The sequence below is a fragment of the Herpailurus yagouaroundi genome, unplaced genomic scaffold (assembly GCF_014898765.1).
Source record: "Herpailurus yagouaroundi ecotype Mexico unplaced genomic scaffold, PumYag 186, whole genome shotgun sequence".
NCBI classification, from domain to species: Eukaryota; Metazoa; Chordata; class Mammalia; order Carnivora; family Felidae; genus Herpailurus; species Herpailurus yagouaroundi.
In genome coordinates this window covers 12157795-12185345 of record NW_024412417.1, presented here as the reverse complement: position 1 = coordinate 12185345, position 27551 = coordinate 12157795, and the positions used below count along the sequence as shown (strand labels likewise).

Below are 27551 nucleotides of genomic sequence, written 5' to 3'. Positions count from 1 at the left end.
CAGCTCCAAGGCCATTTGAAAGATCCTGGCTTTTCCTTGAGTGAGATAGGAAACTATGGGGGATTTTGAGCGGGGCAACGGAGTGACCTAGCTTGCATTTGCAGAATATCACCTTAGATGCTGTATTAAGAATAAACTGAAGGGGATCAAGGGCAGAAGCAGAGAACTATACTCTTGTATAGTTTCTGCAATAATCAGGCAAAGAGGGGACAGTGGTTGGGACCAGGGTGATGGCAATGGGGGTGGCGACACGTGGTTGTATCCTATTTTGAAGTTAGGGCCTGTGCAAGGTGCATATTCACCAGATACACACTGTGTTTGTGACAAAGGCCGTGGAGTTAAAATTCCTACCCGTTTGTTTCTCTTCGATCTGCTTTCATTTTCTTTAAGCTACTGGCTATGGTAAGAGAGCTGTAGCCCGTCTTCTCCAGAGGCACGATGTTAAAACCTGATTTCTGACTAGTGTCCCTTCTCATAAAGAGAATGCTGGCCTCATCTTCAAGCTGCCTCTGTAAGTGCGGGGCTGGAATGAAGGAAAATGCACTTTGGTTATCTTAATTTAAACCATGTTTTTGATGCATCTACTATTAGCTTGCATAAAAATAACTGCCACCGTGATCTTGGATCCATAATTGGGTGGGTAGATGGGTAGGAGGATGGGAAGGACCTCACTCACTGGGTTCCTACTGGGGTCATAATGTTAACTTTCTGGGAATTTTATAAACAGTCTTTTTTTTTTTAATTTTTATTTATTTTTGAGAGAGAGAGATAGAGACAGAGATACGGTGAGAGTAGGGGAGGGGCAGAGAGAGAGGGAGACACAGAATCCGAAGCAGGCTCCAGGCTCTGAGTTGTCAGCACAGAGCCTGGCGTGGGGCTTGAACTCACAAACCTGTGAGATCATGACCTGAGACGAAGTCAGACACTTAACTGACTGAGCCACCCAGGTGCCCTGATTTATAGGAATTTTATAAACCAGTACTGCACAATAGAAATATAATGTGAGCCACATGTGTAATTTAAAATTTTCTGGTAGGCCGATTAAAAGATTTTTAATAATAGTTATTAATAAATTAGTTTTATTTAATCTGGTATATCTAAAATATTACCATTTCAACATATAATCTGTATAAAAAGTTATTAGTGAAATATTTCCCTTTTCTTTTTCTTTGTACTAAGTTTTGAAGTCTGGAATGTATTTTATACGAACAGCGTATCTCAGTTCCGACTAGCCACATTCTGGGGGCTCATTAGCACTGGCTAGTGGATACTTTATCAGCTAGCGTGCTGTAAACCTCTGCTGTTATGTTCAGATTTGGTGGACGTGGGGTAGGGGAATTAAATTCCTAACTATCATCATTGGTATCACAGATTCTACTGGGGGCTGAATCTGAGAAATACTATATGGTGGAAGGGGTGGGCAGTCTTGCAAAAACAAATGAAAAATTACAACGTATCCCAATCTACCAAACTCAGACTGGAGATGTCAGTCTGTAGTATGCCTAACAGCATCGTTGGAAACATGTACTGAAATAAACTCCTTGAGAAAATCAAAGCATCCCCTTTTCTTCCTCTTGGCCACCAGGCAGGGGTGATTTTAAACGAAGTACTCGAGGGGCGCCTGGGTGACGCAGTCGGTTAAGCGTCCGACTTCAGCCAGGTCACGATCTCGCGGTCCGTGAGTTCGAGCCCCGCATCAGGCTCTGGGCTGATGGCTCAGAGCCTGGAGCCTGTTTCCGATTCTGTGTCTCCCTCTCTCTCTGCCCCTCCCCCGTTCATGCTCTGTCTCTCTCTGTCCCAAAAATAAATAAACGTTGAAAAAAAAAATTTAAAAAAAAAATAAAAAAATAAACGAAGTACTCGAGTGAGACTTGCCGTAAGAGGAGGCTTTGGTGTCTCACCAACCTTGCATTGGAGGCTGTGGGCCTGAAGTGTGTATTTTCTGGATCTTTCAGCTGAGGCGGATCTTTGGAAATTCCCTGCCACCCTTTCCGCCAAAGTACTATCTCGCAATGACCGCATCCATGGCTGATGAGAGAAGGGACCAGTTGGAACAGTATTTGCAGAAGGGTATGTATTTGGATTTTATTTTTACAGATTTGTTGAGATAAATTCACCCATTGAAAGTGTACAATTCAGTGGTTTTTAGCGTATTTGCAAAATTGTACAACCAGCCACCATGGTCGAATTTGAGAACATTTTTGTCACCCCAAAAATAAACCTCACACCTATTATCAGTCACTCCGTATTCCTCTCCCCCGCCTGCCTCTATCACCCCCTATACTAATTTCTGTCTTATATATTTGCCTTTTCTGAACATTGTATATAAATGGAGTCATACAAAATACAGCCTTTGTATTTCGTTTTAAAAATAACTTTCAGATTTGCCCTCGGGTGTTATGTGTTGGCTTTGATTGTAGAAGTCACAGACATATTACCTGGATTCGACTGAAATAGAGGAGGGGTGCCTGGGTGGCTCAGTCTGTTAAGCTCAGGTCATGATCCCACAATTTCGTGAGTTCCAGCCTTGTGTCAGGCTCTGTGCTGACAGTGCAGAGCCTGTTTGGGATTCTCCCTCTCTCCCTCTCTGCCCTTGCCCCCCACCCTGAGCTCTCTCTGTCTCTCTCAACATAAATAAACTTAAAAAAAAAAAAAAGACTTTTAAAAGGGGATATAGTATATACGCAAAATATTTTAAAAATAGAATCTGTCCAAAGAGTACACAATGAAAAGTGCGTTCCCTTCCAGCCTAGACCCCGAGGCTTCTAGAAGTAAACATCATTACAAGCGCTTTATGTATTCCTCAGAAACAATTTTTGTATCTACTGGTGTGTATGCATATCTCTGTTAAACACAAATTGAAATTTATTCTATACATTTTTCGGTGATTGATTCTTATAAACTTTATTCTGAAAGAATTTCTGACTTCTAAAAAGGGTGCAGAAATAATGCAAAGAATTTCTGTATATTCTTCACCCAGATTTCCCAAATGTTAACGTTTCATATTTGCTTTATCATCCTCTCAATTTCCTGTGTGTGTGTGTGTGTGTGTGTGTGTGTGTGTATTTTTTTTTTTTAATGCTTGTGTTACATACCCAAGCCACTTTACACTTAAATACTTCTGTGTGTATTTCCTAAGGTCAAGGACATTCTCTTCTACAATCACGGTATAGTTATCAAAATCAGGCAATTAATGTTATCTAATCTAGAGACCTTTTTCAAACTACACCAATTATCCCACTGATATCCTTCACAGCACAAGGAAAAATGTTTTTTTCTTCTGTAAGTTGTTTTTTCTCTCTTAAAATCTATATTTTACAGGTCATTCTAAGTCAGAAATGATAGATTTACTTCATTATTTCTCATGGCTGCACACAGTTTTTTAAAGATAATAAATAAAAATTCTAGAGGTCATCTATTTCCCATATGTCTTTTGTAATGGAGAATATACCTCTTTTAGACCCAGTAAATAAGCTTTTTCAAACTCAAAATGTAATATCTACTGAATTTTTATTCTCTCTTGGCTTGATTTCTAATGTCTTAGTGAAATATCCTTTTTGAACCACTGGTCTTTTCACAAATGATCACAGTGCCTAAGGGGTTGCTTTTTTAGGCCTGGCCTTTGTCCATTTGTCATCAGGATAACTCCTGTATCCTCTAGCAAGGTAAAGCAAGGAGACAACGCAGCTCAGTGATGTGACTAAGATTTGGCCTCTGGAGTCAGAACTACAGTCAAATCCTAGGTTTGTACTTCATTAGCTGTATGACCTGAGCTTCTGTCTGATAAATGGAGATAATATTTACCCCAGAGTTTGTTGTAAAGATTAAAGGAACTAAAATACACAAAGTGCTTAGCATTGTACCTGGTTCTTAATAAACACCAATTAGATGAACACTTTTTTCAACAGCTTTCCCCATCTCCAAGAGTCTATGCTAACAATTATGTCAATTTGCATTTACACCACATACATTCCAGAAAATAAGACAAAGGCTTTTTTTCCCCCACTCTAAAATTGCCTCCCTTAAAAAAGAGGGAATATGTTTTGTAAAAAGTCTCTCATGATTTTCTTTTAGTTACTTTATTCTGAAAAACGGAACATTGTTTGGGAAAGGTACCACTCAGAATGACTTCAGTCAGTGCTAGTTGTAAATGCCGGTAGAAGTTATGTGATGAAATCATTTGAAACGTCAATAAAAGAAGAAAAGAAAGAAAAGGAAAGAAAAGAGAAAGACATCTGACACAGAGTTAGTAAATAGGTAAGTGTAGCTAAAGCACAGGGCCCAGGAGAAGCATTACAGCAAGAAGGGTTAAGAAATGAGGAAGCAGTCTGGGAATGACCTCATGCAGGAATTTGAACTTCTCAGGGGGAAGTGTCTGTTCTGGCCACAGCACCTGAATATCGGTATCCGAGCTTTAAAACTAAGAGGGTAAATACTCTTATAGGTATAAAAGAATAGAAAACTTTATTACTTGTTTTCACCCTTATTTTTTTAAATCCAAGTTAGTTGGATTAATGATTGTAATAATGATTTCAGGACTAGATTGATCACTAGTATGTAGTGATTGATCACTTACATAGAACACCCAGTGCTCATCCCAACTGGTGCCCTCTTTAATGCCCCATTACCCATTTAGCCCATCCCCCCACCCAACACCCCATCAGCAACCCTCAGTCTGTTCTCTGTATTTAAGAGTCTCTTATGGTTTGCCTCGCTTTCTGTTTTTATCTTATTTTTTTCTTCCCTCCCCCTATGTTCATCTGTTGTGTTTCTTAAATTCCACATACGAGTGAAATCATAGGGTATTTGTCTTTCTCTGACTGACTTATTTTGCTTACCACAATACCCTCTAGTTCCATCCACGTTGTTGCAAGTGGTAAGATTTCATTCTTGAATAGAAAACTTTAAATCTCTCTGACAGCCTTATAATCACTTTTGGGGCGGCGGCGGGGGTAACCTCTTGAGAGCTCCTGTCATTATGAGACGTGCCCTCTCAACCAGGGTTTCTTGGTTGACTTCAGATTTTCAGATTAAGAAATGTCTTGCCAAAGCAGGAGTCCCAGTCCAGGTTTAAAGATCTTTTTGCTTTTTCATATGAACTTCACCATCATCCTGCTAGGGCAGCAAAATGGATATTGAACGATACAGGCATGTGTGAATCAAGTGAGGTGCCTGGGACTGATAGGAGGGTTTATGTTGCTATCAAGGCTGCTGGGAGAAGGCAAGTTTTGTGGATTTTCATGTATTTGAGAGGTCTTAGCTCCACTGCCCAAGGAGGCGGTGGTGTACTGGTAAGGCCTGTAGGACTCCCTAGAGGACAGAGCAATTTAATAGAGAGGTCAACCGAGCCCCAGGCTAACCTGGCTTACCATCCGTATTTTTCAGTAACCATGGACCCAAACATGTTGAGAAGTGACGTCTTCATTGACTTTTTAAAACTCGTACAGCTGGTAAGCATGGTCTTCTTTACTAAGGTCATTATTTTGCTACAGAACATGTCTCTTGGTTACCATGTGTGTATTTCCAGCCTGCAGCTCCACATTGGGTAAAATACACTCATCTGGGGGACATTGGGGAATGGTTCTTGTTTTGTTCTTTTCGCAGTTTAGATTCTAGATGGAAAATGAGTGGGTCGCTTGACTTTTGAACTCATTTTAATTCAGCAGATACCTTTTTATCCTGTAGCCTAAGCATTGTACCTCTCAAAACGGGCCATGGAGAAGAGAACCTTTTATCATGAAGGGCCCCCGTGACAATTCTGGGACCCTGCCTCTGTGGCTGGGATCAAGTGTGCCACAGTGAAGACATCAACGCAGCATATCTTCTGCTCTTAACTTTGTTGTGAATGGATCACAGAGAAAATTCAGTCTGAACAGAATGACATATAGTAACTCCATTTCCTTTGTTGGCCTGAAGAACCACTGGCCACTTGCCCTGTAGAGGCTGGAAGTTTGCCAAGTAGGTTTGGTTAGCACACCCCTCGTTCTAGTTGTACATGTGGGAACATTTTTGTGCCTGCAAGTATGTTCTTGACTGAATGGAGATCTTTGAGAAGAATGAAGTCATGACGATAATATGATATTACCGAACTAGATCCCTAGCTAGGGGAGGAGTGATACTTTGATTGGAATTGGGAAAAAAAAACAAAACAAAAAAAAACCCAAAAGGGAGCAAATTTCATTTACTCGGTAGGTCAACCATATTGGTATAGTAACTGGTCCGTTCAACCCAAGAAATGATCTGGGCATCTCCCATTGTGTCACCATGTAGATTTTCACATATATTTTTTTTTTCCAACGTTTATTTATTTTTGCGACAGAGAGAGACAGAGCATGAACGGGGGAGGGGCAGAGAGAGAGGGAGACACAGAATCGGAAACAGGCTCCAGGCTCTGAGCCATCAGCCCAGAGCACGACGCGGGGCTCGAACTCACGGACCGCGAGATCGTGACCTGGCTGAAGTCGGACGCTTAACCGACTGCGCCACCCAGGCGCCCCCCTTTTTTTTTTTTTTTAATTTTTGATTTTCACATATTTTTGATGGCTTAAAACACATGCACTTTCTTTTTCTTTGAACAGTTTGTTGTTGAGGTGGTGATGGTGGTAAAATTCGAACGGCACAAAAGAGTTCATGATCCCACCACAGACCCTCAGTACCCCTCTTCAGAGACAACTGTTTACAGGTTGTTGTTTTTTTTTTAATTTTTTTAATGTTTATTTATTTTTGAAGGAAAGAGAGACAGAGCATGAGCAGGGGAGAGGCAGAGAGAGAGAGGGAGACCCAGAATCTGAAGCAGGCTCCGGGCCCCGAGCTGTCAGCACAGAGCCCGATGCGGGGCTTGAACTCATGAACTGTGAGATCATGACCTGAGCCCAAGTCAGTCTCTTAACCAACTGAGCCACCCAGGCGCCCCTGTTTACAGTTTAATATACGTTCTTTCTACGCATTTTTGTGCACATACAAGCAGTCATATGTATGCGTAACCTTTTTGTTTTATAAATAAGCACGTACTCTACACACTTACTGAATTTTTTTTTTAATTCTACATCTTGCAAATCATTCCTTGTCAGTACACAGAGGTACATTTGGCCTCACTTCTGCCCTCTTTTTTGTGTACGTTATGGTTTTTGCTTCCAGTGCCTTTTAAAAACTGTCATGGACTGTCAGTGTTGTGGAGCTTTGTTTTGAGTGTCTTTTTTTCTGATGATGTGCAAGATTTTTACCCCATTTTAGTTCTGTTAGTATTTTACCATGCCTTGCTTCTTCTGATGAGATTTGCACTTGTCTAATGGCTTTATTTTTCTCTTCTGTTTCTTCCACCAACTTTGCCAGGTTGCTTTTATATCCTTTTGTTATCTTATCTCTTTTTCCGAGGCTTTCATCCATTCTCTGAGTTAGAGAAGGTGTATTTTTATTAATGCATCTATCCTTGTCATCTCCTCAGTGGCATTGTTTTGGGGATATATTTTTTACTCTTAGTTGGTTCCGATCCCTCCCTCCTTTGCCGCGGGAGTTTTGCCCAGGTCCCTCGCTATTTCTTCTCAGGCAATCAGTCAGCTTTAGAAGGGGCTGTGCTTTGTGAGTCAGCTGACATAGTGTTCAGGGAGGAGCTCCGGCTGAGTCTTTTGACTCTGTCTGTTGTACTTCTGGATCTTACCTCTTGTTTCTGAGCACTTTCTCTAATGTTCCGCCTGAGGGCTCGAGCAGTGTGTCTAGCCGTGAAGCCATAACCACACTTCCACATATTGTGATCTAGCATTTTAAACCCTCTTGTTGATCGGGTAGCCTCAGGACTGGCTTAGTGGTTAAGAGCACAGGCTCAGGAGTGAGATGGCTCAGGGTTGTTGTTGTTGTTGTTGTTGTTGTTGTTTTTATGTTTTTATTTATTTTTGAGAGAGAGCAGGGAAGGGGCAGACAGAGAGGGAAACACAGAATCCAAAGCAGGCTCCAGATTCTGAGCTGTCAGCACAGAACCCAACACGGGGTTCAAACTCATGAACTGTGAGATCATGACCTGAGCTGAAGTCGGACGCTCAACTGACTGAGCCACCAAGGCGCCCCTTAAATATCTCTTCAAGCACTTAAATATCATGTGGCAACCTTAACACTTATGAAGTATTTGCTGTCATTAACAATGTCTTTCTCTTCCCAACCATGCTGAGAGATTGCTTTCTGCAAAGATGATGTGTCTGAACATTTTTTTTTTTTTTTTTTTTTTTTTTTTTTTGGTGTCCCTTTCCACTAGGTAGGGTCAAATGGGGCCCGGAGTTGTATTCCCAGATGTGCTAGTCTCTGGTGATTAACTGCTTTAAGATAGCTTCTGTGTGATTCGAGTCCTCTGGCCCCTTCCTACCTCTGCTTGTCTCCTCCCGGACCAGGTCTGACTTTCACTGCACTTGGCGGCCCCTTTGAAAACCCAGTAAGCAGTTCAGGCTCGGGACAATTTTCAACGTCTTCGAGGATGATTTTCCTTCTGGTTGTTTTCTGTTTGTCTCCAAAAAGAGGGTAAAACAGAGGTCACTTTGCTTCTAAAGATGTTTACAAAGGAGGTTAAAGATTTGACAAAGATTTTAAGGTTTTTTTTTTTTTTTTAAATTTGATATTTATGCATTTATTTTTGAGAGGTGGGGAGGGAGGGGCAGAGACAGAGGGAGAGAGAGAGAATCCCAAGCAGGCTCCGTGCTGTCAACGCAGAGACCCGTGTGGGGCTCGATCTCACCAACTGTGAGACCATGACCCGAGCTGAAATCAAGGGTCAGACACTTAGCCGACTGAGCCACCCAGGTGCCCCAAGAAACTAAATTTAAATCAGGCAGGTGGTTCTAGGCTCCTTGTGCCCCTGTTCTGCTTTATGCTGTCCCTTTTATTGTTGAGACGTTGAACAAATATGAAGTGCATGCCCACTACGAGCCAACACCGCTCGAGAGGTGGGGGAGACACCAGCGAATGGCACCCAGTCCAGCTCACGGAGTTTATCGTCTTGTTGGGGAGACAGAAAGGTCACTGGGCATGTCGCTAAATGTAATGAGTACTGTGATATAGGACCACACACTGTGCTACAGGACCCCGCGGCATGATACAGGGCCATGCTCCAGAAGAGAGTGGGGGCTGTGCTGAGATTTCTACCTTCTTAGCCCTGGTGCAGCATTTGCGGGCCCTGCCGGTGGCTTTGTGCTCACTTACCCCAGTGTGAAGGACAAATATCATTCTCTATGCGTGACCGTGTGAGAAAAGGGCCGGAAGGCCCTGCCATAGGATGCGTGCGTGTCCGGGAGATCTTCCAAAGAAAGTGATATGTAAGCTGGCATTGGAAGATTTCTGGGGTGGGCAGGGAGATGAGATTATACTTTAGCTTTTTCTTCCCATTAGTTACCAAAACAACAAACCACATAGTATCTGGCGGCCTGCAAGACTCAGGACGGATATTAGCAAAAGGGAAGTGGTAGCCAGTTAGTATTGGGGGTGAGTCTACTCCAACGTCCAGTAGACCCTTCCCTGACCGCCTTTCAGGGCCAGAGCGATTTATTGGTGGCGAACAGATGCCGTCAGCGCGGGAGAGAATCGGCCCACCAAGCTTGCAGCAAGATCGCTACTGGAGGGCGGGTGGGAGCTGGGAGAACTGGAATGAGCAGCGGTGATATGTGGATGTGCCAAACTGAAAGAGCCCAAGGAGCAGGGATTAGGCAGTTTGCCCGCCTCAATATTATACAGACCCCACCTGCATATTTTCACTGCTCCTGAAAGTGCTTGGCCTGCAGTTGCCAAGTGGTTATTGCTGGGCAATCGCATGCGCCTGGGCCTGGCTCTCCGGGATGCGGCAGGTACAAGAGCATCTTCCTGTCTCTGGGCAAGGACACACGACATTCGAAACATGAATGTATGCAACCCTCCTGGCGCCCTTCTCAGGAGAGCCTTTATCAAGGATGATCAGATGCAGGCTGGAAAAACAAGAGGGATTTCCCTCTACAGAGCGATTTAATCTGGGCAAGACCTGGTGCTTAATGTGCACTGTCTCATTTATCCTCTACAACTTGCTGAAGGAGGTGCTGTTAGGATCTCTTTTTCAGGTCAGCTAACTTGGCCAAGGGCACATATCTCAGAAGTGAAGGAGCTGGGATCTGAACCCAGGGAAGCTGGATCCAAAGCCCCTGCTCTATTGGTGTTATGAGAAATTTCAAGAGTGGCGGTAGCCTACCCAGCCCTGCCCCTAACCATGTCCCTCTTGTTTTGTGTGTCTGGACTCCCCTGACTTCCTCCGTTTTCTGTTCTTGCCCTGTGGTCGCGTTGGAGATCAAGGCAATTTTGAAAAGGCAAAATTGAAGTCTTTAGACTAAAGACATTTTTATGTTCCGGATTCTTAAACTGCAGTGTTCTATGGCCTTGTGTGAACATGTGTGAGAAAAAGAAGACAGAGAAGGCATCTGGAGTAGCGTTGTGTGCCTTGGAAGTTAGGGGCAACTTACTCAGGAAGTTTAGATCACTCTGGCTTTGTTCGGGGGGACCGGGGAAGTGACTCTTCCCCCATTTCCTCTTAAGAATGTTTCCCTTACAGTGCAACGATTATAGCCCATTATTAAGTGTGATGGAAAGTAAGAGCTTGGCAATCCCAATGTGGATTTTCTTGGGTAAGAAACCTCAGGAATAAGGCCCATGGCTACCATTCTTCTGCCTCAGAGCAGAATACCAATAAAACACACTGATGGGTCTTCTTGGAAAAATTCAAAACATTCACAGGTTGTTAAATTCAATTTGAAAAGAATTAGAGGGGCGCCTGGGTGGCGCAGTCGGTTAAGCGGCCGACTTCAGCTCAGGTCACGATCTCGCGGTCCGGGAGTTCGAGCCCCGCGTCGGGCTCTGGGCTGATGGCTCAGAGCCTGGAGCCTGTTTCCGATTCTGTGTCTCCCTCTCTCTCTGCCCCTCCCCTGTTCATGCTCTGTCTCTCTCTGTCCCCAAAATAAATAAACATTGAAAAAAAAATTAAAAAAAAAAAAAAGAAAAGAATTAGAAAGGGTTTTGAAGGATGTTGAGGGAGCCCATGGTATTAGAGGATTGCGACGTTTCTTAAAGACAAGTGCATTTGATTTTGCAGCATGAACTGTGTATTTTGATTCCTGATCCACCCTAGACCAAGATGACAGCCTAGGTAAGGTTTTATTTTTTACATCCCCAATCCACGAAGTTGGCCTTTCCCCCTCTGATTGTGGTTTTGTATTGCTGTTACATTTTATTAATTATACATGTTCTGGCAAAATTCAAATACCACAAAGAGAGCCAAATTCCTCTTGGTCACCACTCCGAATCTAAAACGTGTCACCTGTTGTGCACTTGCTTGTATCTCATAATATGAAGGTTTCTTACTGCCATCATTTCTCCTCTTTGCCATATTGTCATAACATGTTCATTTTTCTTTTTATTTATTTATTTATTTTTTATTTTTTTTTTCAACGTTTTTTATTTATTTTTGGGACAGAGAGAGACAGAGCATGAACAGGGGAGGGGCAGAGAGAGAGGGAGACACAGAATCGGAAACAGGCTCCAGGCTCCGAGCCATCAGCCCAGAGCCGGACGCGGGGCTCGAACTCCCGGACCGCGAGATCGTGACCTGGCTGAAGTCGGACGCCCAACCGACTGCGCCACCCAGGCGCCCCTCATTTTTCTTTAATCAAAGCAAAATGTGCTTGTGGTTTCCAAAGTAAAATGGCACTAAAACAGGTTAGAAGAACATAAGCTTCTCCTGCTCTTCAGAAGCGGTGACTTTCAAATCTTTTAGTTTTTTCTTCAGGTATTTAAAAACCTGGGGGTTAATGAGATACATCTCTAACTTTCTCTTGTTCTTCAACTTGTAGACATAATCTGCTGACTGTGATGAAGGGTGAGGATTGCCGCTTTCTTATATCACCTTCTTCCATTCCCTTCACCCCAATTTTGTTATGAAACTCTTTAAAAAAATTAAATTCTTAGCATTTTGATCCCTATAACATGTACAGATTTCTTACTACTGAACAAGTAATGTTCATGATTACTTTTACTTTCTTGAAAACTCTTATTTTTCCTGGAGTTAAAATGGCATCATGTAAAAGAAAAAAAAAATACTTCGTTTTCTTTAAACATATGACTCTTTCAAAGCCCATGGAAGTGCTGAAAAGAGATATTTCTCCCATGGGAAACCCCGCCCCCCCCCCCTTTTTTTTTTCTTGGTGGTGATCCACCCAGAGTCTCTGTGTTTCTGTTTAAGATGACAGGGACATGGGGTGCCTGGGCGGTGGCCCAGTCAGTTGAATGTCCAACTCTTGATTTCGGTTCAGGTCATGATCCCACAGTTGTGGGATAGAGGCCAAGTTGGGCTCTGTGCTGAGTGTGGAGCCTGCTTAATATTGTTTCTCTCTTTCCCTCTGCTCCTCTCCCCCACTCACATTCTCTCTCTCTCTAAAATAAATAGATGAGAAAAAAAAAAAAAAGATCAAAGAGACTTGAGTAGGTTTGCCTGCTAGTGGGGAGTAACCACTAGAGAAGGAGTTTGAAAATGGGAGTGGGTGGGGTTGGCCTCAATAATGAATGGCACCAAGTACTAAAGGAAGGAGGACCCAACACAGACTGGGCTTGAGCGGAGGAAGGACACCTCTCACACTGAATGTGAGGCAAGGAGAGACACTGGGCATGACTACAGGCACAGTCCAAGGTGTGCGATTAGAAGTAGAGTGAGCCCCCTCTTGACGTTTCTTCTATGACTTGTAGAAGGTGAGGTCAACCGGTGGGAATGAGGAAGGAGGTAAATGTGGTTAGAGTCTTGGGGAAAGTGGAGAAGTTGAAGGAGAGTGTAAATCAGAACCCTGTTGGCTGAGGCAACCGGTAGAACATGTTGGAGAAAAGGAGGGAGATTGTGGGCCAGTGGCCACCAGTGTGTCTGATTCTAACATTTATTTATTTTTCAGAGACAGAGACAGAGAGCACAAGTGGGGGTGGGGCAGAGAGAGAGGGAGACACAGAATCCTAAGCAGGCTCCAGGCTCTGAGGCAGGCTCCAGAGAATCTGAGGCAGGCTCCAGGCCGTCAGCACAGAGCCCGACGCGGGGCTCGAACTCACGAACCGTGAGATCATGACCTGAGCTGAAGTCGGACACTCAACTGACTGAGCCACCCAGGCACCCCTAGTGTGTCTGATTCTAACCAATGGCAAAGAGTCGGGTGGTCCTTGAACCAAAACGTAATAAAATACCTAGGAATAAACTTAACTAAGGAGGTGAAAGACCTGTGCTCTGAAAACTATAAAACACTGGTGAAAGATACTAAAGATGTCATAAACAAATACAAGGATATTCCGTGCTCATGTACTGGAAGAAAAGAAATTGTTAAAATATCCATACTATCTGAAGCAATCTATAGATTTAATGTAATCCCTATCAAAATACCAATGACGTTTTTGTGTATTTTGTGTATATGTATATTTTTATGGTTTCAGGTCTCATATTTAGGTCCTTAATCCATTTTGAGTTTATTTTTGTGTGTGGTCCAACTTCATTCTTTTACATGTAGCTTTCCAGTTTTCCCAAAACCATTTGTTAAAGAGACTTTTTTCCATTGCATATTCTTGCCTCTTTTGTTAAAGATTATTGACCGTATAATTGTGGTTTTATTTTCTGGGCTCTTTAGTGCATTCCTTTGATCTATGTGTCTGTTTTGGGGCCAATATTGTACTGTTTTGATTACTACAGCTTTATAGTATATCTTGAAATCTGGAATAGTGATATCTCCAGCTTTGTTCTTCTTTCTCTGGATAGCTTTGGCTATTTGGGGTCTTTTGTGGTTCCATAGAAATTTTAGGATTTTGGAGGCACCTGGGTGGCTCAGTCTGTTAAGCGTCCATCTTCGGCTCAGGTCATGATCTCACAGCTCATGAGTTTGAGCCCCGCGTTGGACTCAGTGCTGACAGCTCAGAGCCTGGATGGAGCCCTGCTTTGGATTCTGGGTCTCCCTCTCCCTCTGCCCCTCCCCTGCTCGTGCTCTGTCTCTCAAAAATAAATAAACATTTAAAATTTTTTGAAAAGAAAGAAATTTTAGGATTTTTGTTCTAGTTCTGTGAAAAATGCTGTCGGTATTTTGATAGGGGTTACATTAAATCAGTATATTGCTTTAGGTAGTATGGACATTTTTTTTTTTTTAATTTTTTTTTTTCAACGTTTTTTATTTATTTTTGGGACAGAGAGAGACAGAGCATGAACGGGGGAGGGGCAGAGAGAGAGGGAGACACAGAATCGGAAACAGGCTCCAGGCTCCGAGCCATCCGCCCAGAGCCCGACGCGGGGCTCGAACTCACGGACCGCGAGATCGTGACCTGGCTGAAGTCGGACGCTTAACCGACTGCGCCACCCAGGCGCCCCAGTAGTATGGACATTTTAACAGTATTTGTTCTTTCATTACATGAGCATGGAATATCTTTCCATTTGTGTCATCTTCAACTTCTTTCATCAGTGTTTTATAGTTTTCAGAATATAGGTCTTTCACCTCCTTGGTTAAATTTATTCCTTGGTATTTTGTTATTTTTTTGGTGCTTTCTTCATTTCTCTTTCAGCTACTTCATTATTAGCGTATAGAAATAGAGTGGATTTCTGTATATTGATCTCGTATCCTGTGACCTTGATGAAAATTTGTCAGTTTTGGTAGTTTTTTCATGGAGTCTTTTGGGTTTCCTCTGTTTAGCAATGTGCCATCTACAAATAGTCAAAGTTTTACTTCTTCCTTACCGATTTGGATGCCTTTTATTCCTTCCGCTTGTGTGATTGCTGTAACTAGGACTTCCAGTACTATGTTAAACAATAGTGTACATCCTTGTTTTGTTTCTGATCTTAGAGGAAAAGCTCTCAGTTTTTCACCATTGAGTATGATGTTTGCTATGGGTTTTTCTTATGTGGTCTTTATTACGTTGAGGTGTGTTTCCTCTAAACCTACTTTGTTGAGAGTTTTTATCATGCATGGGTGTTGTACTCCGTCAAATGCCTTTTATGCACCTGTTGAAACGATCATTTTTTTAATCCTCTTATTGATGTAATGTATCACATTGGATGATTTGCTAATATTGAACCACCCTTGCATCCCAGGAATAAATTCCACTTGACTGTGATGAATGATTTTTTTTAATGTATTGTTGAATTTGGTTTGCTAATATTTTGTTGAGGATTTTTTGCCTCTGTGTTCGTCAGGGATATTGTTTTCTTTTTTAGTGGAGTCTTTATCTGGTTTTAGTATCAGGGTAATGCTGGCCTCATTGAATGAAGTTGAACGCTTTCCTTCCTCTTCTATTTTTTGGATTAGTTTGAGAAGAATAGGTATTAACTCTTCGTTAACTATTTGGCAGAATTTGTCTATGAAGTCGTCTGGCCCTGGATTTTTGGTTTGGGGGAGGGCTTTTTTTGTTTCTTGGTTTGTTTACTGATTCAGTTTCATTAATGGTAATCAGTCTGTTCAAATTTTCTTTCTTCCTGATTCAGTTTTGGGAAGTTATATGTTTCTAGCGATTTATCTATTTCTTCTAGGTTGTCAAATTTGTTGGCATATGATTTTTCCTACTATTCTCTTATAATTCTTTGTATTTCTGTGATGTTGGTTATTTTCCCTATTTCATTTCTGATTTTGAGTCTGTCTTCTCTCTATGAGTCTGGCTAAAGATTTATCGATTTTATTGATCTTTGAAAGAACCAGCTTCTGGTTTCATTGATCTTTTCTATCAATTTTTTTTTAATTTTTTTTTTTTAACGTTTATTTATTTTTTTGGGACAGAGAGAGACAGAGCATGAACGGGGGAGGGGCAGAGAGAGAGGGAGACACAGAATCAGAAACAGGCTCCAGGCTCTGAGCCATCAGCCCAGAGCCCGACGCAGGGCTTGAACTCACGGACCGCGAGATCGTGACCTGGCTGAAGTCGGACGCTTAACCGACTGCGCCACCCAGGCGCCCCTCAATTTTTTTTTTTTTTTTTTTTGAGTTTCCATTTCATTTATTTCTGCTGTAAACTTTATTACTTCCTTTCTTCCACTGCTTTTGGGTTTTGGGTTTTGTTCTTTTTCTAGATCCGTTAGGTGTAATGGTTAGGTTGTTTATTGAGATTTTTCTTGTTTCTTGAGGGAGACCTGTATGGCTATAAACTTTCCTCTTAGAACAGCTTTTTCTGTATCCCAAAGATTTTGGACTATTGAATTTTCATTTTCATTTGTCTCCATGTATTTTTTTGTTTTCATCTTTGATTTCCTGGTTGAACCACTCATTGTTTAGTAGCATGTTATTTAGTCTCCATGTATTTGTATTCTTTTCAGATTTTTTCTTGTGGTTGGTTTCTAGTTTCACAGGATTGTGGTTGGAAAAGATGCATGGTATGACTTTGATCATTTTGAATTTGTTGGGACCTCTTTTGTGGCCTAACATGTCACCTATTCTAGAGAATGTTCCATGTGCACTTGAAAACAATGTGTATTCTGCTGTTTTAGGATGGAATATTCTGAATATATCTGCTAGATCCATTGGATCCAATGTGCCATTCAAAGGCACCGTTTCCTTATTGATTTTCTGTTTACATAATCCTATCGATTCATGTAAATAGGGTATGAAAGTCCTCTACTATTATTGTATTACTATCAGTTACTTCCTTTATGTTTGTTATTAGCTACTTCATGTATTTGGGTGTTTTCATGTTGGGGGCATAAGTATTTACACTTGCTATATCTTCTTGTTGTTCTCTTTATGATTGTGTAGTGTCCTTCTTTGTCTCTTGTCACAGTCTTTGTTTTTTTTTTTTTTTTTTTTTAAATTTTTTTTTCAACGTTTATTTATTTTTGGGGCAGAGAGAGACAGAACATGAACGGGGGAGGGGCAGAGAGAGAGGGAGACACAGAATCGGAAGCAGGCTCCAGGCTCCGAGCCATCAGCCCAGAGCCCGACGCGGGGCTCGAACTCACGGACCGCGAGATCGTGACCTGGCTGAAGTCGGACGCTTAACTGACTGCGCCACCCGGGCGCCCCCACAGTCTTTGTTTTAATTTGTTTTGTCTCCTATAAGTATTGTTACCCCAGCTTTCTTTTCACTTCCATTTGCATGATAATGTATCTCTGTCCCTTCATTTTCTTTTTTTTTTAAATTTTTTTTAACGTTTATTTATTTTTGAGACAGAGAGAGACAGAGCATGAACGGGGGAGGGTCAGAGAGAAGGAGACACAGAATCCGAAACAGGCTCCAGGCTCTGAGCCGTCAGCACAGAGCCCGACGCGGGGCTCGAACTCACGGACCGCGAGATCGTGACCTGAGTCGAAGTCGGCTGCCCAACCGACTGAGCCACCCAGGCGCCCCTGTCCCTTCATTTTCAATCTGTACGTGTCTTTAGGTCTGAAATGGTCTCTTATAGGCAGCATAGATGGGTCTTGTTTTTTTTATCCATTCTATCATTCTGAGTCTTTTGATTGGAGCATTTAATCCATTTACATTCAAAGTCATTATTGATAGCTATATACTGACTGCTATTTTGTTACTTGTGTTATGGTTGTTTTTGTAGTTCTTCTCTGTTCTTTCTTCTCTTAGTTTCTCCTAGTTTACTGACCTTCTTTAGTGATATAGTTGGCCTCCTTTTTCTTTATTTTTTGCCTATTACTAGCTTTTAAATTGTGGTTACCATTATGTTCCTATGTAACATCTTACACATGTAGCAGTCTATGTTAAATTAATGGTTGTTTAAGTTTGAACCCATTCTAAAAGCACTAAATTGTTACTCCTCTGTCTTCCACATTTTAGGTATATGGTGTCATATTTCACATGCTTTTAGTTTGTGAATCCATTGGCTTATTTTTAAAAATATAGTTAATTTTACTGCTTTTGTGCTTCCTAGTTTTATCATTTCTGCTTGTGGTCTTCTGTTTCCACTCAAAGAGTCCCCTTTAACATTTCTTTTCAGGCTGGTTTAATGGTCATGAGTTCCTTTAACTTTTGCTTGTCTGAAAAACTCTCTCTTCTTCTATTCTAAATGATAGCCTTGCTAGATAGAGTATTCTTGGTTGCAGATGTTTCCATTTCAACACTAATAATACATTATGCCACTCCCTTCTGGCCTGTAAAGTTTCTGCTGAAAAATCAGCTGATAGCCTTATGGGGTTTCCCTTTTATGTAACTATCTTCTCTTCTCTGGCTGCCTTTAAAATTCTCTCTTTATCACTACTTTTTAATTTTAATTACTACGTGTCTTGGTGTGGACCTCCTTGGGTTGATTTTTGTTGGGGGCTCTCTGTGCCTCCGCATCTGGATGTCTGTTTCCTTCCCCATATTCGGGAAGTTTTCAGCTATTATTTCTTCAAATAATTTTTCTGCCCCTTTTCACTCTCTCCTCCTTCTGGGATCCCTATAATGCGAATGTTATTATGCTTGATGATATGCTGAGTTCCCTTAATCTTTTTTCATTTTTTATTATATTTTCTCTCTTTCCTGTTCAGCCTGATTGCTTTCCATTACTCTGTCCTCCAGGTCACTGATCCATTCTTTTGCTTCATCTAGTCTACTGTTTATTTCCTCTAGAGTATTTTTAATTTCAGTTACTGAGTTGTTCTTCTCTGGTTGGTTCTTTTGTGCATTTTCTCGCTCTTTGTCAAGGGTCTTACTGTGGTCCTCCATGCTTTTCTCAAGTCCGTTGAGTATCGTTAGGACCATTACTTTAAATGGTCCTACCGTTTCACTTGTAATACATTTTACTTGTAATGCTTGTAATACTTTACCTGTCCTAGGGCATTTTACTTACCTCTATTTCTTTTAGCTCTCTGGATGTGATTTTGTCCTTGTCTGTTTCATTCGGGACATTTCCCTCTGTCTCTTCATTGTGTGAACTTTCGGGGCCTGTTTCCGTGTGTTCAGAAAGTCAACTACGTCTGCTCTCGAAAGTAGTGGCATTATGAAGAAGAGGGCCTGTAGTGCTCTGCAGTGCAATGTTCCCTGTTCACCTGAACCTCGTGCGTCAGGGATATCTCTTGTGTGTTATGTGCACCCTACTGTTGTGGCTGAGCCACGTTAGCCTTCAGTACGGTTGTCTGTAATGGCTCTCTTTGCCTGTTGTGGGCAGGGTTTGATCTCTGTGTTGTTACTGGGCCAGTCTGGGGTCGCCTTGGGCTTCAGTTGGCGCAGGCCAAGCACTTGCCAGAGCTGTGGTGGCAGGAGACTGCAGAGCATTCTCCCTGCGATTGTCCCCTGAGAGCTTTCATTGGTGGGCAGGATCTGCAGTCAGGGCCCGTTGTCTGCCACCATCGCGCTGGGACTGCAGTGCAACTTGGGGGGGGGGGGGTCAAACTGAGATGGTGCTGACCCTTGTCAGGGGTGGTTGCACACTGCCATGCTTGGTGTGCCGCTTGGAATGGACTACTGAGAGTGTGCTGGAAAGTGTGAGTCTCCAGGAGAACACGGGGACGGAGTGCACAGTGTTAGAAAGGTTTGTGCTGGTCTGCTTCAGGAGGAGGTCAGGGTGGAGGGGGCAGGTCTGCAGGAGAATGTAGGGAGGCACGCTGCTAGTAAGCTAGGTGGAGAGTATTTGTGCTGTGCTTATTCCTGCAGGTATCCGTGTATCTTGGCTGGGGGAGAGGGAAGGGAAATGGTGCCTGCCAGCCTCTTTGTTTCTTGGACAAGTCTCCCAAAGACCCCTGCCCCTCCAGCGCAGGCACGAAGATTAACAAACACATCTCTCTCCCGTACACCCAGGTGTTTTTCAAACGCTGCTTCTGTGCTGTATCTCAGCAGGGCAGTATATTATGCTGTTTCTTTAAGGGCCAGGATTTAGTTTCCATCATCCTCTGGCTCCCCCAGAGCCAAGCCCGCTGATTTGTAAAGTTTCAAGTGTTAAGCCCCACGGGTGATGAGAACTCATGAAGTTAGGCCCCTATGGTTTTCAAAGCCAAATATTATGGGGATTCATCTTCCCAGTGTGCTGACAGCACAGAGCCTGACGTGGGGCTTGATCTCACAAACCGTGAGATCATGACCTGAGCCAAAATCAAGAGTCAGACGCTTAATCGACTGAGCCACCTAGGCATCCCCAAACCTTTGTAATTTCTTGAGTGCTGGGGGTAATCGGAGTGCCTTACACAAAGCTTCCGATATTATAAGCCTCTCGAATCTCTGGAAAGATCACTGTGTCTTGTTGCGCGCTAATGAGAAGGCTGGTGGCTGGGGGCTCCTAGGTCGCTTCAAGATGGGGATTGGCGGAAAGCATAGTTACAGGGTTGGGATTTCCAGCCCCACCCCCTGGTCTACAGGGGAGAAGCGCAGGGAAATTGAGTTAATAATCACACGTGATAAAGCCTATGTGATAAAGTCTCCATAAAAGTCCCTAAACTGTGGGGTTTAAAGAGCTTTGGAGCTGGTGAACATGCTTGGTGTGCCTGGAAAGGGCATGGAAGCTCTGTGCTCCTTTCCACATACCTTGCCCTAGGCACCTCCTCCATTTGGCTGGTTGTGGGTCGTTTCCTTTCTAATAAGTGGGCAATAGTAGGTAAAAGGAGCTTTCCTGCGTTCTGTGAGCCATTCTAGAAAACTACCAATCCTGAGGAGGGTGTTGTGGGCACTCCTGATTTCTAGCCAGTTGGTCAAAAGTGTGGGAGGCCTAGATTTGCGACTGCCACCTGAAACCGGGGAGAGGAAGTCTTGTGGCACGGAGCCCTTAACCTGTGGGGTCTGTCCTAACTCCAGATAGTGTCAGAAGCGGTGTGAGTAGAGAGAAATTGTGTTTTTCCCTGGAGTGTCCTGTGGGCAGTGTAAGGCCAGCGTGGGTCGTATAGTGGTGAGCATAGCCGCCCTCTGTGAACAACGCAAGGACGTTGGAGCGTTTTACGCGAGGGAAGGACATTTTTAGATTTGCATTTTAAAATATCTCTCTGGCTCCATGTGGCGAGTGCTTTGTAGTAGGGTAAGAATGGAAGCAAGGAGGCCATCACAGGAGCCGAGGGAGAAGAGGTGTGAGTTGGGTCTAAGGGGCTGGCAGCGGAGAAGAAAAGTAGATAGAGTCAAGAGATTGTGTAAGATGTAAAATTGACCCAACTCAGACCTTCCTTGCTTCGATGTGAATGTTAAAATATCTTCCTGAGAATTTTCTTGAATCCTTTATATCTTATCTATTGGCACTACTTTTAATCAAAGGTACGTAACTTCCTCCTCACTTCTTCTAACAATAATAGAACAGCACAGCTGCCATTTGAGTGTTTGCAGCGAGTGCCATTCCAACTGCCACATGTTGCTTCCTTGAATCTTGACCGCAGCCCTGCGAGGTGGGCACTATTACCATCCTTATTTTAGAGCAGAAGGAATGAGGAATACAGGGGGCAAATAGCCTCTCCAGGTTTACATAAGGTCACATGGGGCAGGTGTAGCAGCTGGGCTTGGAACCCATTTCTTCACATGCTCCAGCCAAGTCCCTTGGTACCTGTGAGCAGATTACTGCGGCCAACTCTGAGTGTCCCCTACCCTCCAGTCTCTCTTCCTGCCCATTTTCACCACACTACCAGACAAAATCTTTCCATCACTCCGTTTCTGTCCTTCTGCATTCTTCTGCCTTTTTTCTTTTTTTAAAGGTTTATTTATTTTTGAGAGAGAGAGAACACAAGCAGGGGATGGGTGGGGGGTCGGGGGGGTACAGAGGATCTGAAGTAGGCTCTGTGCTGACAGCAGCGAGCCCGATGTGGGGCTCAAACTCACGAACTGTGAGATCACGATCTGAGCCGAAGTTGGACGCTCAACCGACTTCGCCACCCAGGTGCCCCCTTCCTTTTGCCTTTAAAAAAAAATTTTTTTTTAATGTTTATTTATTTTTGAGACAGAGAGAGACAGAGCATGAATGGGGGAGGGTCAGAGAGAGAGGGAGACACAGAATCGGAAGCAGGCTCCAGGCTCTGAGCCATCAGCCCAGAGCCCGACACGGGGCTCGAACTCACGGACGGCGAGATCGTGACCTGAGCTGAAGTCGGCCGCTTAACCGACTGAGCCGCCCAGGCGACCCTGCCTTTTTAATAAAATCCTCAAGTGTCTGACGTCAGGGCCATCTATAGTCTGACCTGCTCTCCCAATCCAATCTTTCTCACTTTTGTGGAGGAATTTAATAAAGGTATGCATTTATTTCATTTTAGCTGTTTATGTAATTTAGTTATCTTACCAGTCTGCAGTTTACCTGAGTTGGGAGTTGCACTGTGGTAATAAAAATTAATGCTAGGCTTTCCTTTAGAATCTTACCAAAAAGCAATAAAATTCTTTTCATTCATTTTGTGAGTGTTTTTCCCCTGAGGTAAGGGATGTTTGTGATTATAGGCCCCAGAACACAAGAACCAACATCTAAGCAAAGGTATTCCTAGAAAGGGACTGTTTGCAGCAATTATTCTGGGGGAGCCCATTACCCCTGACTACCTGTATCTCAGCTAAATATGGAGTCTTGGGGACCCTGCTGTGTTTCGTCATCAATCAGTTATCATGACTACAGGGGAACTAGGGAAATCTTCCAAAGGTCCCCTGGAAAGCAGAGGTGACGGAAGTGTGGCCTGAGGTTGTGTGGGAGCTCAGGGCCTGTGCTATGGTGCAGGGAAACCAGGGGTTCTGACATTTTGTAGAAGAACTTGGAGTGATTCTCAAAGGATGCCGGGAAGCCGACGGTCCTGGCACCAGACTCTTGGAGGAAAAACCTGGTAAGAGGATCCGCGTTTGCTGATTCAGAGCCCAGTTCTGACAGGGAGGAGCCACAGGACTGTTTGAAAAGTGACAAATTCCTGTCACACAGACAGAAACCTATTGCATGCGGAGGGAGGCAGCATACCATGGTACCTCATGCTGGTGTAGAGGGTGGCGACATGGTAGTCATGTAACTTATCCAAATTTGGACACTTTGAGAGTCAAAAAAGTGCTAGGAGTTATTCCATTTATATCGGACATTATAAAATGCAGGGCGGCTTCATAGAAATTCCTGGAACTATGAGAAATCTGTGTCCTCTTTGTGTACACATGGAAAGAGAACAGGCCCTCTGCTGTCCCTTCTCAAAAGGGCAGTAGTTCCATCACGAGGGACACAACCTCGTCCAGCTCTAATCACTTCCCAAAGGCCCCTTCTGCGCATCCCATCACACTGGAGGTGAGGGTCTCAGCACAGGCATTGAGGGGACGCCATAGCAGTGCTGGATGGGAGGCCTATTGTTGAGAATTCTTGGGTCCCTTATTTAGATCCCAGGCCTAGAGTCACGTGGAGCTGGTCTGGAATCCTGCCTCTGCCATTCCCTAGCAATGTGCCCTCCGGCAAGTTATTTAACCTTCGTGAACTTTTACTCATCTGACGAAGGGGGATTAATACGCGTATCTGTCTCAAGGCATTGCTACGAGAGTTAGATGAGTTACCCTATGTGAAGCCATTGGCACAGAGCACAATTATGAGTATCACGCGTTATCAATATATTTGTACATAATAAATATATGCATATTTATTCATAAATGATATACTATGTATACATGCTGCCTAAATGTGTAGATATTCATAAACATGGGGGGGGCAACCCTTTGAATTTGGAAAATAGCAGATTTCCTCTTCTAAAGTGTTTAGATTCAGAATCATAGAAACTTAGTAATTATAACACATGGCGGGCGGCGGCGGGCGGGGGAGGCAGGTGGGTCGTTAAAATTTAAAGACAAAGCTTGCGGGCGCCTGGGTGGCGCAGTCGGTTAAGCGTCCGACTTCAGCCAGGTCACGATCTCGCGGTCCGTGAGTTCGAGCCCCGCGTCAGGCTCTGGGCTGATGGCTCAGAGCCTGGAGCCTGTTTCCGATTCTGTGTCTCCCTCTCTCTCTGCCCCTCCCCCGTTCATGCTCTGTCTCTCTCTGTCCCAAAAATAAATAAACGATGAAAAAAAAAATTAAAAAAAAAAAAAAAAGACAAAGCTTGCCCTTTGATAACAAAATTAAGAAAAAATGAGCCTGTCGCTAATGTAACTGGCCGGCTGAGGTACCTGGGCAATGCAGTTGTGCTGAGTCTCCCAGGAGCCTGTAAAACCTGAAATGTTATCTGTGGATGTAGGGAGGGTGAGGAAAAGGGAGGTGTTGCCTGTTGAGGGGAAAGGCCCCACTTGGTCAGCTTGCCTGAGCCCAATTCCGTGATCTGCAAACAATCTTACAATTGGTCCTTTGGTTCCAGGAAGGTCCTGGTACCAGGTTCCAATTGGTCCTGGCACCAGGAAGGCGGTAACCTAGGCTGGGTGCACATTGTCTTGGCACTAAGAAGAGATTACCCTCCACCCCTCTGTATTACTAATATTCTGACTTGTGTAGTAGCCTTAGGACACAGAAAATGATTTGAGTGACTCTTGTCTCCGTTCTCCCCAGGAGAATATGTAACCACTGCCATTCTCAATGCCTAGGAGAGAAGTGAGCTCCTTGCCTACAGTGAATGTGTTGGTGCATTCGGGTTTAATCCTGTTGTAGAGTTGGGCTGAGAGAGGCTCTGACCTGAATCAGCCTCCCGGAGACGAGGCAGTCCTGCGGACCAACAGCATCCCATTTGGGAGATGCTGAAAACAGCCTTCTGCCAGATGCAACTGCCCTGCGAGGCTCAGCTGAGCGGCCACTGGCCGTGCCTCCCCCTGGGGTCCCCCGCTCTGTGGTCACTGAACATCAACTCCGGCTTCACACTTTCCTCCACTCTGAAGCCTTTCCAGTGTCTCTAGCCTGTCCTTGACATTCCAGAACATTTCATCCAAGAGCTTCACAGGTCCCCGGGTTTGCAGTAGTCTCTAGCACATAGCTCTCCCCTTGCAGAATGCATAAATGTTAGCAAAGTAGGGCTGAGCTGGGAGTGCTGGCCCTCGGGTGGATGCTTACTCACCTGATAGTGACATCCTTCTTCATTCAGAAGACTTTTTTTTAAAATTTTTTTTAAAGTTTATTTGTTTATTTTGAGACAGAGTGAGTGAGCAAGGGAGGGGCAGAGAGAGAGGGGGAGAGAGAGAATTCCAACCAGGTTCCACACTGTCAGTGAAGACAGCCCAATGCGAGGCTCAAACCCACAAACCATGAGATCGTGACCTGAGCCGAAATCAAGAGTCAGATGCTTAACCAACTGAGCCCCCCAGGCGCCTCCATTCAGAAGACTTTTATGGGACTTTTAGGGATACCTGGAATTATTCAAAGTGAAAATTAAAATCTGAGATTCCCCAGGGTCAAGTGGATGATTTTATCAAAAGCTTTTTTTTTTTTCCTAAAATGGATGCCTTGTTGTTTATTTGAAAATTATTCAAGCGGCATGTCATTGCTTTGTCTCGGCCCCTCCACACCCCTCCTCACCCCAACACATCCATCAAAACACCATCCCCCAAATCTCTGCAGTCAGCTCTGTGTGTTTCTGGGTAATGTATGCCCTGAGGGTCCAGGTAGAGGAAGCTACTGACTTTTCCTGCTCCGTGTACCCCATTGAAGGGACTTGGGGGGCTCACTGTGCTTTCCCTTTGCTTGCAGGACACATTTAGCATCACGATCAAGACAGCGGCTCTGGATATATTTCTGCCTGATGGAAGGAATATTCAAATCGAAATTCTAACATCAGATACTGCTGAAAGAGTTCTAGAGGTAAACTTTGTCTCAACTCCAGCTCCAGAACTGAATTCAGGAATCATTCTGTTTGAGGGCAGGGACTAGGATGAGGTTACCTTCCAGAAGCTTCCTGCCTATCATTTTACTCTGGATGATGTATCTGTAGAGAGGCTGGATTTTCTGGGAGACTGACCAAGGAATCTGAGCTACAACTTATCCTCCCGGGCATCTTTGGTTTTACTCTCCCGGTGGGCATCAACTTCCCAGACATCTTTTAGGCCCTTCCTAATATGGCTGTCAGTTTTCTGGGACTCAGCCAAAGATGTGCCCTGGAGATATGCCAAGTGCTTTATTACGGGATGCTCTCATGGTTGGGAGCAGGAAGGGGAGTGGAGTCCAGATGGGTCTGAAACAGGCTGTATCCAGGTAGGCTGGTGACAGTTTCTGGCAGAGTGACAGCAGATGTCTCGAAGGCTGGAGTAATTGTCCCTCCTGTCCCACAGGAAACCAAAACTCCAGCAGGTCTAATTCTGCATCCAGAGGGCCAGACCTGAGTTTAAGCTGGTTCTGTGAGGACTCTGAAGACAAGACAGAGACTGTCCGCCCCATCTTTAGATGTGGCTAATACCAGCTCTGTCCCTGGGGCCTTTCCTCCCTACCCTGGGTTTCAAGGGAACACCAGCTTCTCACACCCGCATACTGCTCCCAGGTCCTTTTTCTTTGGAGGGTGTTAGTTCTAATCCTCTAGAGAAGTATGTGCCGGAAAATATAAACTTATAAACAGGTGGAAGTGAGAAAGTTTCTAGGGGCCTTCCCAAGGACAGAATGTTCTTGCGCTGGGGACATGGTACCTGACACCTTCTAGGTAGGAAACGAGCCATCCCTGTGGGGCTCCCAGCCCTCAAGCCCACCTTTACCTGAGACCATGGGGTGGGGGAGCCTCCTCCCTGAAACACGGCTCCTCTTTCCAGCCTGGAGGTTCAAGAAGGCCCATGCCCTCCTGGCCTCCAAAGAGCAGTTTTGTCCCCAGGCTAGGAAACATCCCTTCTCTGGGGTCTTTGCTCTGCCCAAGAGTGATCATTTTTGACCTTCCTTCCTAGGAAAGTCACTGCACACCACCTTTTTTGGCTCCTGTATTGCTGGCCTCGTTGAGATCTGCAGCCACCTCATTGCTGAGGCCATCCATTGAGAAGTTACCCTAGGGTCCCCCTCCGTCACCCCCTGACCCCCAAATCCTACTAATCTTGTGCCCCAAGACTTTCTCCTGATAATTCCTGTCTCCCCATTTCCTCCTCTCCATCCTTATCCTCGTTCGAGCCCTCATGTCTCAGCTAGATTTCGATAGCCGCCTCCAAACTAGTCCCTGCTTCCAGTCTTGCCAACCCTCTATCCTGGCTTCCAGAGTGATATCTCTAAAAAAAAAGCATCAAAGGCCCTTGCTGCTTAATGCCTCAGGGGATTTATCCCCCAAAGCCCCCCAAACACAAAAACATGGTTCCGTAAATTGCCTTCCCAGGACCTGCACAGTGGGAGGCTGACATCGCGAAGGAGGAGGGCAGTAAGTCTGTGGTTCCACAATACCAACTCTTTTCCCCAGTTTCTCTCGTAACAAGGAGCAGAAGTTTAACAATGTACGTTCGTGATCTCAGACAAATTACACCTTCCCCGTTCTAATCACACTGACTTGTGAGACATTCAAACCCCAGACACTGACATCATTAGCATCAAATAAGTTTACCTGGAGGTGAGCAGGTACCAAAGTGAGCGGTTGGCCAGGCAGACATGTGACTTCTCTTCCAGGGGCTGGGAGATTCTCCAGCTTGCATAAAAATATAATTTAAATTTTGTAATTGAGAATCATTTTGGGGGGGGGGGGGGGGGGGGCCTGGGTGACTCGGTGAAGTGTCCGACTTCAGCCCTGGTCGTGATCTCATGGTTCATGGGTTCAAGCCCTGCGTCAGGCTCTCTGCTGTCAGCCCAGAGCCTGCTTTGG

General features: G+C 44.1%; 1 protein-coding gene across 4 annotated transcripts in view; it reads left to right on the top strand.

Moving 5' to 3' along the window:
• Positions 1–27551, top strand: part of SNX31 (sorting nexin 31) — a 72432-nt gene that overhangs the window by 8272 nt on the left and 36609 nt on the right. For 3 of the 4 annotated variants that reach the window (XM_040494124.1, XM_040494123.1, XM_040494122.1), the window contains exons 3-5: positions 1956–2070; positions 5386–5450; positions 25484–25594. In XM_040494124.1, coding sequence (XP_040350058.1) covers positions 1956–2070; positions 5386–5450; positions 25484–25594 — 291 coding nt within the window. The remainder of the gene's footprint in view (positions 1–1955; positions 2071–5385; positions 5451–25483; positions 25595–27551) is intronic. The other variant, XM_040494125.1, reaches the window with a different exon arrangement.